The sequence below is a fragment of the Trachurus trachurus genome, assembly GCF_905171665.1.
Source record: "Trachurus trachurus genome assembly, chromosome: 5".
NCBI lineage: Eukaryota > Metazoa > Chordata > Actinopteri > Carangiformes > Carangidae > Trachurus > Trachurus trachurus.
This window is the reverse complement of record NC_139896.1, coordinates 7,735,239-7,748,838: the sequence shown is the minus strand read 5'-3', so window position 1 is coordinate 7,748,838 and position 13,600 is coordinate 7,735,239. Positions and strand designations below refer to the sequence as shown.

The 13,600-nt window shown below is 42.1% G+C and overlaps 1 protein-coding gene across 1 annotated transcript in view; it reads left to right on the top strand.

Moving 5' to 3' along the window:
- kif21b (kinesin family member 21B) overlaps positions 1–13,600 on the top strand; it is a gene marked incomplete at its 3' end in the record, with an annotated part of 72,099 nt that overhangs the window by 30,040 nt on the left and 28,459 nt on the right. Inside the window, exons 3-16 of the mRNA XM_083971062.1 lie at positions 353–535; positions 1,478–1,627; positions 4,032–4,160; positions 4,394–4,573; positions 4,679–4,794; positions 5,437–5,632; positions 6,790–6,979; positions 7,105–7,168; positions 8,941–9,168; positions 10,646–10,778; positions 10,871–11,009; positions 11,283–11,471; positions 11,584–11,783; positions 12,776–12,883. Of these exons, the coding sequence (XP_083827188.1) occupies positions 353–535; positions 1,478–1,627; positions 4,032–4,160; positions 4,394–4,573; positions 4,679–4,794; positions 5,437–5,632; positions 6,790–6,979; positions 7,105–7,168; positions 8,941–9,168; positions 10,646–10,778; positions 10,871–11,009; positions 11,283–11,471; positions 11,584–11,783; positions 12,776–12,883 (2,205 nt within the window). The remainder of the gene's footprint in view (positions 1–352; positions 536–1,477; positions 1,628–4,031; positions 4,161–4,393; positions 4,574–4,678; positions 4,795–5,436; positions 5,633–6,789; positions 6,980–7,104; positions 7,169–8,940; positions 9,169–10,645; positions 10,779–10,870; positions 11,010–11,282; positions 11,472–11,583; positions 11,784–12,775; positions 12,884–13,600) is intronic.

Below are 13,600 nucleotides of genomic sequence, written 5' to 3'. Positions count from 1 at the left end.
GAGTGATTTTTTTTGGGATTAAATCATCTTTTGTGTATTCGGGCCATATTATGGGGTAGTATATTTGTGTCTTTATTATTCAATCAAAAAAAAGTTGATTTAAACATGAAAGATATTTTCAATCAAATAATAAAAAAAAAAAAACCCTTTCAATCAAAGAAAAAAAAGGGTTCAAACGCAATTTTTGGGGTCTCAAATTTTTTTTTGCATTCAAACACTTTTTTTTAATTGAAATTTTTTTTTTTTAATTGAAATGAGTTATTATTTGATTGTAAAGATATATTTCATCGAAGGTGCCATGTCCATTTAGATAATATTACATCTGATTGTGGTTGGATGAACTGTATTTCAGACGGGTTCGGGGAAGACCTACACCATGGGGACGGGCTTCGACGTGAATCTGACCCAGCTGGAGCAGGGCATCATCCCCCGCGCGGTCCACCAGCTGTTTGAGGGAATCCAGGACAGGAGGGAGCGTGCCCAGGAAACTGGCACCCAGCCGCCCGAGTTCAAAGTCACCGCCCAGTTCCTCGAGGTGGGTGGTGGGACACATACACATGGATTTACAACCGTTTTTACATATTTTACTCATAATTTCCACATTGTAGTTTTGATATTGTTGCCTCACAAAGCCACATCTGCCGTCTGTGTGTGAGTGTGTGTGAGTGTTTGCGTGCTGGGACAGTCGCTGGTCCATATTAACTCTAACCAGATGGGGCAAAAAACAGCAAAGCGAAGGGGATCAGCCCCCCTATTCCACAAACAGGAAGCGACAGCCCGATGACAGATGGGCAGGAATGTCTGCTTGTGCTTTGTTGGACCTGATTAATGTCGGCCATTACCTCTGACATTATTCCTCATCACTGCGGGGTAGAGGACGGATAAGAGTGAGGGAGGGAGGGAAATGAGGGAAGAGGAGGTGGAGGGGGGGGGGTGTCTGTGTTGGAGCAATGAGATAATATGACAAGGAATGATTTCCTGCAGAGGCTTCTGTCAGGTGAATGTTTGGCTTGTGGATACCTGAACGACGTTATTCCTTTAATGGCCAGCTCCGATAGAAAACATCATTTCTCTTTCTTTGCTTCTCTTCTCTCTTTCTTTCCTCTGTCTGCTCTCTGTTATTAGGTTATTTCAGGTCAAAGGGTTATCTCTGTTGATGGTAAACAGATGGGTGTGTGTGTGTGTTTGGCAGTAGGTGGGAACAGCTGAGCTTTCTGCCGACCTCTGTGACCTTTTGCCCTCGTTGGTTTCTTGAGAGGTCGTTGACTGACCTCTGAGACGGAGGCAGAGCTGTGTGTAAATAAAACACGCTCCTGTGAGAACCGAGTTCACCCAAAAGATGCACTTTAACAGGCAGGGTCAATACAAAAATCTATTGAGTTTAATGATTGATGATGCGAGTGTTGCTTCAGTATTGGAGATTTAAATCCATAAATGATCTACTTGTTAATGTCACAATGAATTTGTTTTATTGTAGTTGTATAATGAAGAGATCCTGGACTTATTTGACGGGACCAGAGATCTAGAGAGTCGGAGCAGGAAGTCCAACATCAAGATCCACGAAGACGCCAGCGGCAGCATCTACACCACCGGAGTCACATCCAGACTGGTTCATTCAGAGGAGGAGGTGGGTGTGCGATGTCATCTCTGTTCATCATCACAGTTGTGTTTTTATCTTTTTGTGCTTTACATTTTCTAAACCCGTCACATTTCTGCTGATGAAAATATAAAAAACTATGAAAAGATAAAACTCATTTAGGTTGGATTTGCCATTCCCTGCACTGGTAATACTCATCCAACAGACCTTATAGTTTTTCTTTGATGATCTCAAAATAATATGTGCAGTGGCTACAGTCCTTGCTGCAGCCGGCCCCGGTTCGAATCCCAAATGTAGTGGCCCTCTGCTGCATGCCATTCCCCCTCTCTCTACCTTCCCATTTCCTGTCTCTCTCAACTATCCTATCAATTAAAGGCAATGGAAGGCAAGGCATCTTTATTTATATAGTGCATTTCATACCAAGGCAACTCAATGTGCTTTACATAAAGACAAAACATTTAAAAAAAAAAAAGAGAGAAGCATAAAACAGAATAAAAACAAACACAAAAAACAGAGTTAAAGGGACAACGAGGAGTTTCTATTTGGTTATAAAAAAGTCTCACGTTAATGTGGATGAATCTACGCTACTCACACTTGTTAATGGCTCCATGTTCGATAAATATATCATTTTGTCTCTATCGTTATTTTTTTATTATTAGTGGTGGCGGAAATGCTGGGCGAGCCGACCAGCATTTCCTTACTTTCGAGTTATGAGAATAACGCCGCCGAATCGCTGTTTATTGTCAGAACTACGACGGTAACTGAACCTCTTTGAACCTCTGACTTTAATTATTGATGAATGAAAACATGAGTCTGTCTTGCGCTGGTCGAAGAATTCTACGGTGCGCGCGGAGGCTCATAAATGTAGTGTGAAAACGCTTAGCTTTTCCAAAACTCCTCGTTGTCCCTTTAAAAGCAAGAGCAAATAAAAGTAAAATAAAAGAAAATAGATAAAGTTTAAAGTTCTTAAAAAGAGCTCAGCTATAAGCACGTGAAAAGAGAAATGTTTAATTAAAGGCAAAAAGCCCCCCAAAATATACAAAAAAATAATGCATTCCTTTATGGTTTAGTCTTTAACTTGTATATGCTTCTGTTTTAGCCTAAAATGAGTGAGTCATTTAAGAGTGAGTGGTATTTGGTGAGGCATCGGAGCTGCTAAAGATCTCCAGCAGCTTTAATAAAGTCAAGCCGAGACTATTTCGACCAAATAAGCAGAGGAAAGAAGAAGAGACTGGACTGTACCGTGGTTTACAGTCAGATCTGTTGAACCCATGAGGGCAGTTTGATTTTGACATCAGATGTGTGAAATTTGGTTTCCTGGTTTCCTTGAAAGACGTTTTTACACACAGCCACGTATCACTGACGATGAGTAATGGTTGTCAAGAAGAGGAACTGTCAGGGCAGAGGAGGAGGGAGGAACGTCGTCACAGGGTCAAGAGCGCCGGAGGAGGATCTGCTCATGGAGATGTGATGATGAGCCATTGTTCAGAAAATATCTGGTTTCTTCTCAGAGTGGGAGACCAAGTAGAAAGCAAGATGATCAAATGAAAACAGAAAGGAAGAAGAAATGGGGAAGTGAGCTGCTGCTGCTTTGAGTCTGGGGCATCACAGTCACAACACGCCAGACAGCTGAGTGGAGACAGATGGATGGAGATGATGACGCCGCCGGAGACAGAATATTTTATTATTGGGAGCTTTTTGAACAAGCAGATCAGAAGGCGTGAAATCAAACGAGTGGTTTCCCATTCTTGTAAAATTCACTGACTTCTCAGAAATTAAACCATGCTGATCTTTTTTTCACTTCACTTATATGGAAGTACATTTGTGTCTTTATTATTCAATCAAAAAAAAAGTTGATTCAAACAAAAAAGATATTTATTAATCAAAACAGACTTAATTTCAATCAAAGAAAAAAAGGGTTTGAATGCAAAAAAATAGTTGAGACCCCCAAAAATTGCATTTGGGCACTTTTTTCTTTGAAAAGGTTTGATTGAGGTGAGTTATTGTTTGATTGAAAATATTTTTTTGGATTAAATCATCTTTTGTGTATTCGGGCCATATTATGGGGTAGTATATTTGTGTCTTTATTATTCAAAAAAAAAGTTGATTTAAACATGAAAGATATTTTCAATCAAATAATAACTCACTTCAATAAAAAAAACCTTTTCAATCCAAGAAAAAAAGGGTTTTTTGGGTCCCAAATATTTTTTTTACATTCATACACTTTTTTTTTTATTGAAAAGTTTTTTTTATTGAAGTGAGTTATTATCTGATTGAAAATATCTTTTTCATATAAATCAACTTTTTTTTTTGATTGAATAATAAAGACACAAATGTACTTCCATACTCTTCTGAATAAAAAAAAAGTTGTGACCAGATGTCCTCCACATTGTGTTCATGTGTGTGTATTTGTTTGTGTGTGTGTGTGTTGCAGATGCTGCAGTGTCTGAAGCTCGGCGCTCTGTCCCGCACCACAGCCAGCACCCAGATGAACGCCCAAAGCTCCCGCTCGCACGCCATCTTCACCATCCACCTCTGTCAGATGAGAGTCTGCCCGCAAATGGTGAGGTCTGGGGATGGAGAGGGGGGAGAGGGTGTCGTGACAGTTTCATTAATGACACTGTCATTCTGTCAGGATGTGAAGAAGAAATTAGCATATTTTAGGAAAGACATGGAAAAAAAAATGACAAAGTGATGGATCAAGTGTAAAAAAAGAAAAGTAATTTATCACTAGCTGTATTCAGGCTGATGAAATAATTACTGTTCTCAAGTAATATATAATATATGTTGTAACAGAACGGAGGAGGGGAGAACGGGGAGGTGAACGGCGTGGACTCCAGCCCCATCGCTCAGCCCGAGTTCGAGACTCTGATGGCCAAGTTTCACTTTGTGGACTTGGCCGGTTCTGAGAGGCTGAAACGCACCGGAGCCACGGGAGAGAGAGCACGAGAGGGGATCTCCATCAACTGTGGACTGGTGAGTTCACGACTGAGCGCGAGTTCCTCCGCTGTTTGACTGTGGTCAGTTTCTAACTAAGTGTGTATTTGTCTTTCTGTGTGTGTGTGTGTGTGTGTGTTGTAGCTGGCCCTGGGAAATGTGATCAGTGCTTTAGGAGATCAGGCCAAGAAGGGAGGACACGTCCCCTACAGAGACTCTAAACTCACTCGTCTGCTGCAGGACTCACTGGGAGGCAACAGGTGTGTACAGAAAGGACACACACATACACACACACATACGCAGACACGACACACACACATTTATTCATGCAGAATGAAGAAAAAGAAATAGACATTTATGGAGTTTCTGCTTTTCTTTGCTGTAAGTGATAGTCGATTGAAAATCTTTGGCTTTCATTAGGAAAAACAAGATCTGAATAAATCATTTGACATTTTTCACTATTTTCTGTCATTTTAATGAAAAAATTTCCATCAGTAATGAAAATAATTGGTAACACTTTACAATAAGGGTCCCTTAATTAACCTTAGTTAGTACATTATTAAGCATTAATATATAAACTAATGTGTTAATTAATGCTGAGTAATGCATACATAATGATAACTAATTACATTATTCAACTTTTAATTCATTAACTAACTTTGAGTAGTAAACATTAATTAACTGCTTACTAATAGGCTACATTAATTAATGTGTTTCCTAATCCTAAGTAATACATAATAATTATTGTTAATATATCTGTAAACAGTTAATTAATGCTTAATAATGTACTAACTCACGTTAATTAAGGGACCCTTATTATAAAGTGTTACCCAAAACCTCACTGTTCTCCCTGCACTGCATGAGCCGTCACCTACAACTCTCCATCTTTGCTTCGTCTCCAGTCGCACGGTGATGATCGCCTGCGTCAGTCCATCGGACCGGGACTTCATGGAGACGCTGAACACGCTGAAATACGCCAACCGCGCCCGCAACATCAAGAACAAGGTGGTGGTGAACCAGGACAAGACGAGTCAGCAGATCAGCGCCCTGCGCGCCGAGATAGCCCGGCTTCAGATGGAGCTGATGGAGTACAAGGCGGTGAGAGATGGGAGCGGGATGGCAGGATGGGAGTCAGGAATGCAGAAAAATAAAATAAATAAAGACGAGGAGGAACCCAGGCAAACAAAAAAAAAAAGATAAGAGGGGATGAATGAGAAGAGGGGAGAAGAGATGAGGAATGAAATGTGGCAGGTTGAAGAGGAGAGTTAACACATGGCTGTCAGTGTAACTGATGCAATGAGGCCGCAAGAGAGGCACGAATGATGTGACAAGATGGATGAAACTGAGAATATAAACTGAGCAAAGGAAGAAAAAAGACAACACTAATTGCACGAGAAGACGATATTAAAAGGAAAAGCAGACGGCGCTCCGGTGGCTGCAGCTTCTTACTATATGAAATTAAAAATCATTACTGCAACGCACATCCATTTACGTCTTTACACTATGGTGCAGCAGCCGGAGCCTGAGTACGAGGGAGATTAACGGCTGCAACCTCAGCAATTTGCTAAGTAATGCAGAGGTAAATTGATCCTGCAGCGCAACGTATTGTACATGCTCATCGAGTATTATGGTCTGTTAGAGAGTTGAACACAGGGAGGTAAATGATACAAGAAAATATGACAAAAATTTGGATGAAAAAAGTGCAAAGAAAGAAGATTTTTCCACTTTTTCATCATCTTTGACTTCCACAGGAAAAGTAAACGATCATTTAGCCAAATTGTGACACTGTTGTGCGATTACCAAGGTTGCCACGGTTACTATAGGGAAGTGAATGCACGACAGTGGCGAGCGGCACTGTGGGCTGACCCCGATGTGGTAATAAGGGATGTGATGCGACCGGAGTACGGGGAGGACTGGAGTGTGTGTGTGTGTGTGTGTGTGTGTGTTGGACTGGTGGAAGTAATGATGTCTGCGAGCTGTGACTGGATTAAATAGTGACTGTGTCTGTTCGGAGGCTTACACAACAGGATTTTTTCAGTGTTCAGTCATCCAGCGTACAACAATAGCTACTTGAAGAGCCACACACTGAACAGCTCAATTCTTAGACAATGGCATTGTGTTTTGGTTTGGGAGTGCCACAGCGAGTCAATGTAAGAGAGCGGTAGTAGATTTAGCCGTTTTCAGCCGTCGGCTCAGAGGTTTTCTGGCCTTTAAAACTCACGCTTTGTTTTTTTTTTTGTTTCTCCTCCGTGCAGGGAAAGCGTGTGGCGGGCGAGGACGGTTCAGAGGGTTTCAGTGACCTGTATCAGGAGAACGCCATGCTGCAGAGAGAGAGCGACACGCTGCGCCTCAGGGTGAAAGCCATGCAGGAGACCATTGACCACCTCAACACCCGCGTGACGCATCTGCTGGCCAACGAGGTCAGCAATCTACTGACCAAATCAAGTACGTGAGAGACAGAGACAGAGAGAGAGATGATGAGAGGTGTCATCAATGTAAATGTCCACACATGAACCGTTTATCACCAGTTCACTGTTAACTCAGCAGCTCCTTCTCCCCCTGTTCTCCAGGTGAGGGCAACGAGGAGATCGGGGCTCTGATCCAGAACTACATCCGAGAGGTTGAAGAACTCCGGTAATAATAACTTTATTTATATAGCACCTTTAAAAACACAAGTTTACAAAGTGCTTCACAAAGCAATATAGAAGAGACAAGTCACAAATGCCATAAAACCATAAGAGGTGGACCGCCCAAGTGATACAGCAATACAAGAACCCAACAACAAATTAGAGTGCAGGATGCAGTTAGGAATAAAGAAAATAAATAAAACAAATAAAATGAGATACAATAAGATAAGAAAAGTTGGGATAAAAGAGGTAAAACCAAAGAAAGTAAAGTAAAACAAAGAGCATCTGAGTAAAACTGAGATAAAATAGATCATAGGATGACATCACATAAAAGCAAATCTGTAAAAGTGGGTTTTAAGAAGTGATTTAAAGGGACAACGAGGAGTTTGTATTTGGTTATAAAAAAGTATCATATTAATGTGGATGAATCTACGTTACCCACACTTGTTAATGGCTCCATTTTTGATAAATATATCGTTTTGTCTCTATTGTTATTTCGTTATTATAATTAGTGGTGGAAATGCTGGGCGAGCCAGCGTTTCCTTACTTTCGGTTTTGCGGACACTGCCCGGCAGATCATGAGAATAACGCAGCTGAATCGCCGTTTATGGTCGGAACTATGACGGTATCTGATCGTCTTCGAACCTCTGACTTTCATTCTTGATGAATGAAAACATTCTCGGCAAGACGTCCGTCTTGCGCCGGTCCAAGAATTTCACAGTGTGCGCGGAGGCTCATGGTAAATGTAGTATGAAAACACTTCGCTTTCCAAAACTCCTTGTTGTCCCTTTAAAGAACGAGACCTTGTAAAGACCTCAAATCACCTGTGTTGCTGCTTTACTTTACAAACTGTTTTGGCAGGACTCAGGGATTTTTTTTTTTGACTTGTAAAGGACATAGTTTGACATCTTTGGAAAATCTGTTTATGCACATTCTTGCTGAGAGTTAGATGAGAGCGTTGATACCAGCATCATGTCCGGGCGCCGGGCGGTATGTAGCTGCAGCCAGATGGCGGAGAGTTAGTGGATCTCAGCAGAGAGAATGAAAGCATGGGAAAACAGCCAGTCTGGTCCTGCCTGTAGGTACAAAGTCCGCCTACATGTAAAGCTCAATAATTAACATGTTGTATCTCGTTGGTTTAATCCATGCAAAAGATATTGTGTCAAAACGGTGCTCACTATTCCAGTTTAAATGTTAAGGTTAGGTAACAGTATCCTGACTGTAGGTTCATACTTAATGGACAGGCAGGAGTGAAACACCATCACTTTACACCAGTGATTCTTATTTTGAAAGCAAGAATATATGAATTTTCTCTAAAACTGCTGAGTCACAAACTGTTTCAGTTTCAGTTTAGTTTATTTGAAAGGGACAATGCACATTAATAAACATTGCATATGAAAAAAACACATGTAAATGCACTCGAATTAGCTTAAAAAGCTAGTTTTCATTGATTGTCCCTTTGCTAGTTTGTACAAGGCAACCTTTAAAAAGAACAACAATGGAATAAAATATTGTACCACATAGGGTAGACACAAACACATACTAACTGTCCATAAATACATACATAATAAATACACATTTGGACTACAACAAGGTGATGTGTGTCCACGTTAATAATACACATTTGGACACAATTCACATTGGACAACAATTTCAACATCAGTGCTCACATCTTTGGGTGTCTACAAGCCAGTTCTTAACATTTGCTTGGAAACTGGACGTATTATTGCTTTGTCGTTTTACCTTTTTAACCTTTTCTCTCTCTCCCTCCTCCGTCAGATCCAAGCTTCTGGAGAGCGAGGCCATGAACGAGTCGCTGCGGCGGCACGCCACTCGGCTTTCCGCCCGCTCGCCGTTCCCTTCCACGCTGAGCCCGGCCCCCGGCCATCCCCCCGGCTCCTCCCCGGCCCCGATGTCCATGGAGGCCGAGATGACGGACGTGTTACGCCGAGCCAAAATGGACATCGAGAGGCTGAAGAAGAAGGAGAGGAGGCAGAGGAGGATGAGGTGAGGAAAGGAGAAGAGAGGAGAGGAGAGGAGAGGAGAGGAGAGGAGAGGAGAGGAGAGGAGAGGAGAGGAGAGGAGAGGAGAGGAGGATGAGATGTTTTCATTTTCATATCCTGATTCCAGAAAGTTTTTATAAAAGGAAATAAATCACTGTCATGTCTGCAGAGCTGCAAACATCTTCAGATTTATTTAACGTTAACATCTCATTGCTTCCTTTAATCCTCTGTCAATGAGCCTTTGCATGTTTAAAAAGCTGAAAGACCACAACGAGGTCATTATTGTTCTTGCCCACAAACCCTTCGCTCTTCATCAGCTTGTCTCCTTTAGCTTAAGAGGCACATCACAAGTCGATTAGGGCATTGGGACGGCCAGCTTCTCAACAGAGTTGGGATGCAGCCAGTGCTGAGTGTAGTAGCACTGGCTCGGACACAGAAAAAGGTCTAATTCAGTCGGCCAGTGGGTCATGAGAGAGACGAGTACACAGCCTGACAGGCTAATTGAGGTTTAATGGGATAGAGAATGGGAGTGGATGGGAATTTAGAGACGGGATGGGGGTGATGGGCAGATAGGACGGTTGTAAAAGAGGGAGCGAAGGGGAGAACGAGGCTGGTAATAAAACGTAAAGAGCTAAAGAGCAGAGATGAGCTGAAGGAGACTTTGCTAATGACTTTGGAGAGATGATTTTACCAGGAGCGCATCACTCGGCGTCACTCACAAAGCCCGAAAGCTGGCGGGTAGGAGCATGTGACAGAAACGAAGCAGAGTGTGTGTTCTAATATACAACAACATTTGTGGTTCTCCTGTGTACCCACGCATACCCATACCCATACCCATTACCATACCCATACTTAAACGAATAGTTCACCAAAAAATGAAATTCAGTCATTCAGTAGTTTTTTATTCCTCAAAGTGCAGAATCAATAGCGCCCGACACAAAAACGTCCGTAAAACTACACAAAACCATTTAATCTTCCTCCTTACTGCTCGTCCGCTGCAAACCAAGTGTCCTGAAGGGATATAGTCCAGAGTTTACTCGAAACAACGTCATTTAGGACATTTTTACAGCCTAAACAGTCCTGTATTGAATTTGCCTGGGGCGCACTCTCGCATTCAGGTGACTGGACTTGCCTAAATGACGTTGTTTCGGGTCAACTCTGGACTATATCCCTTCAGGACACTTGGATTGCAGTGGAAGAGCAGTAAGAAGGAATATTTCAAGGTTTTTGTGTAGTTTTATGGACCTGTTTGTGTCGGGCACTATTGACTCTCATATAAAGTTTTGAACCCCCCTCCCGGGTCTCCAGATGCTCTTTGAGGAATAAAAAACTTTTCTGGAGTATTCATCAGCATGAATTTCATTTTTTGGTGAACTTTTCCTTTAACCTGCTGTGAAGGGTGTTGGGTTTTTTTTAGTGCAGTTTTCTTTTCACCAGCAGCTCTAATCTGGCTTGACCAACGTGATTTTCTCCCCCCGCAGTCCGGAGTTGGAGAAAGGTCTGAAGAAACGAGTGAAGCTGCACACTCATGAGAACGGAGAGAACGGGCAGAACGGAGAAAATGGACAGAACGGACAGAACGGAGAGATCGACTCGGACGACAATTTCACCGAGGTGAAGTGTGAAATTTGTCAACATTTGTGAACGTTTAAAACGATCAGATTAAAGTCTAATGTGGGTGTGTGTTTGTGTGTGTGTGTGTGTAGGACATCATGTCTCCACTGCAGGAGGAGAGTGGCTGTGATGAAGATGAGGGGGAGGATGAGGAGGAGGGCAGAGAGGAGGAGGACGAGTTTGACAGCGACGAGAGCCTGGTGGATTCAGACTCGGACTCGGATGAGAAAGGTCAGTTCCTGACAAGCTGAGAGGAGAGCAGCTCTTTCCCTTTATGTGGTGTTTAGTGACAGGTTGTTCTGCTTTACCTCCTCCTGTCACGGCACCTTTTAAACTGCTTAAAGAAACACAACTCACTTTAGGCCCCGGAGTCAGCAACAATAAAAAAAAAACAGACTTTGCGGTGTGTGGTAGACAATTTTTTACATTTTTCTCAATAAAACAAAATACACAACTCATTAAAATGTCAACTGTGCTTTTGACCTTTGCCCCCCCAACCTGCAGCGAACTTCCAGGCAGACTTGGCCGACCTGACCTGCGAGATCGAGATCAAACAGAAGCTGATAGACGAGCTGGAGAACAGCCAGAGGAGGCTGCTGATGCTGAAGCTGCAGTACGAGGAGAAGCTCATCCTGCTGCAGAACAAGATCAGAGACACTCAGCTGGAGCGAGACCGCGTGCTGCAGAACCTCAGTGAGCACCGTGGGATTTGTAGTTTACAGACACGGTCGGGTAGTCGACGATGGATCAGGAGAAAAGTAAAAAAAAAACATCATTAACACATAGCACTATGTGTCTTCCCCAGTGTCCATGGAGAACTACACGGAGGAGAAGGCGAGCCGGATCAAGCAGGAGTACGAGAAGCGTCTTAAGGAGATGAACCGTGACCTGATGAAGCTGCAGGCGGCGCAGAAGGAGCACGCACGCCTCCTCAAGAACCAGGGGAGGTACGAGCGGGAGCTGAAGAAGCTCCAGACTGAGGTCAACGACATGAAGAAAGCCAAGGTAAAGGGAGGAGGAAGGAGGAAGGGTGTTGATTAAACTGACTTTCTCAACCAATATTTATAGAATGAAGAAGCTGACTTTCTCAGCTAAACTAAAAACAGATACTTTTAATGGGAAAACTGGGTTGATTTTGTGTCTCCATTGAGAGCAGACTTTCTGTGTATTATAGATTATTGACCCCCTTGGTTCAGGCTACAAACTTATTCATTGTTCATCTGTTTATTTGTTATGTTTAGCCTCCAACAGGAGAAAAAGGGACAATGCAAGAGAAGTGTGAAAATAAGAACAGGAGTAAAAAAGTGTTTCATTTTACTTCACATTTACTCTACTGTAACTTAACTTGAGAATGTATGTCTATCTATGTCTCTGCTCCCCAGTGGAGAAGTATAGGAAGTTTTATACTGTTGGAAAATTGTACACTACTCACAAAAAGTTAGGGATGTTTGGCTTTTGGATTACATTTCAGAATGCACCTAAAATGCACTATAACCTTTACAAGTGAACTTAATTTAACCTTCTCTAAACTTTTTAATGCACATGTCCAATTGTTCAATGTTTCAGTACTTATTAGTGCTGTTCTCTAACAAGGTGACTAACCACAAAAATCACAAGCACCATCTGATTTAGTGATTCAATTGTCACTGAACCACTAAATGTTCTGGTTCAATGACAATCTGTATACAGTCCTCTTCTCTCTCCCTCTCCTCTCCACCAGGTTCAAATGTTGACATCATTTGAGATAAAGAAATGACCAATGCATCCTTCTACTGAAAAGGCATTCATGATAGAATATCACTGTAGCATGAACTTTTTATAGGGATATTCTTGTCAAATATCCCTAACTTTTTGTGAGTAGTGTATATGTAAAATGTTGATGGAATATTGATATGTGTAGATATAGATATGTTAAATCAGTAAAAAAAAACAAAAAAAAACTGACTTTCTCTGGAATATGAGTGTTTTTGGAGGCCTGACCTTCATGCTGTTTGCAGGTGACACTGATGAAGCAGATGAAGGAGGAGCAGCAGAGGAGGAGGATGGTGGAGGCGAAGAGGAACCGGGAGATTGCCCAGCTCAAGAAGGAGCAGCGACGACAGGAGGTCAGTCTCAATACGAGAGTGTGTGTGTGTGTGTAGTACTGCCTCATATTAGGCTGCGTTTACACTGAAACAATCTGAACAGAAAACGCAAAAGTGGCGTTGCGTTCTCACTTTTTATTCCTTAGACAAGCGTTTTTGGGGTGGAAATCTACATGCATACGGCGACGCAAAAGTCTGTGGAATTCAATGCTGTATGCACACTAGGCGCCTCGGTGGCAGTGTGATACACAACACACAACACCACCAAGTCTGCACGCCTGTGTACAACCAAAGTCCTTATTGGCATATACAATATAGAACGTCTCTGGTACAACCCAGAATTTTTTCCTCTTCTTCTTTGCAACAGCGGAGCGTTTATAAGATGGAGGGTGGTTTCACTTTTTTTGCGTTTTCAAGCCCCCAAATCGCCATCGCCATCTAAACGAAAGGCACATCTGATTAAATGTTTTGCTGTTTTCATCCGCATTGTCATGTAAACAGAGCCTAAGTTTTATTTTTTACTCCACACTTCCACTGCAAACAAGATTGTATCACTTTTATGTTTTGGAAGTTCAGTACTTTAATCAGTTTCCATCTCTACTTGTTTTCCCAGGAGTAGAGAGTCTATTAATGAGCGTAGAAATACTTACACCGTCACACTGTGTGCTTCACTCCCTAATCCTTTTATTTAGGGCCTCATCTTTAAGTCTGAAAATCCTTTTAACGATCAACACCTTG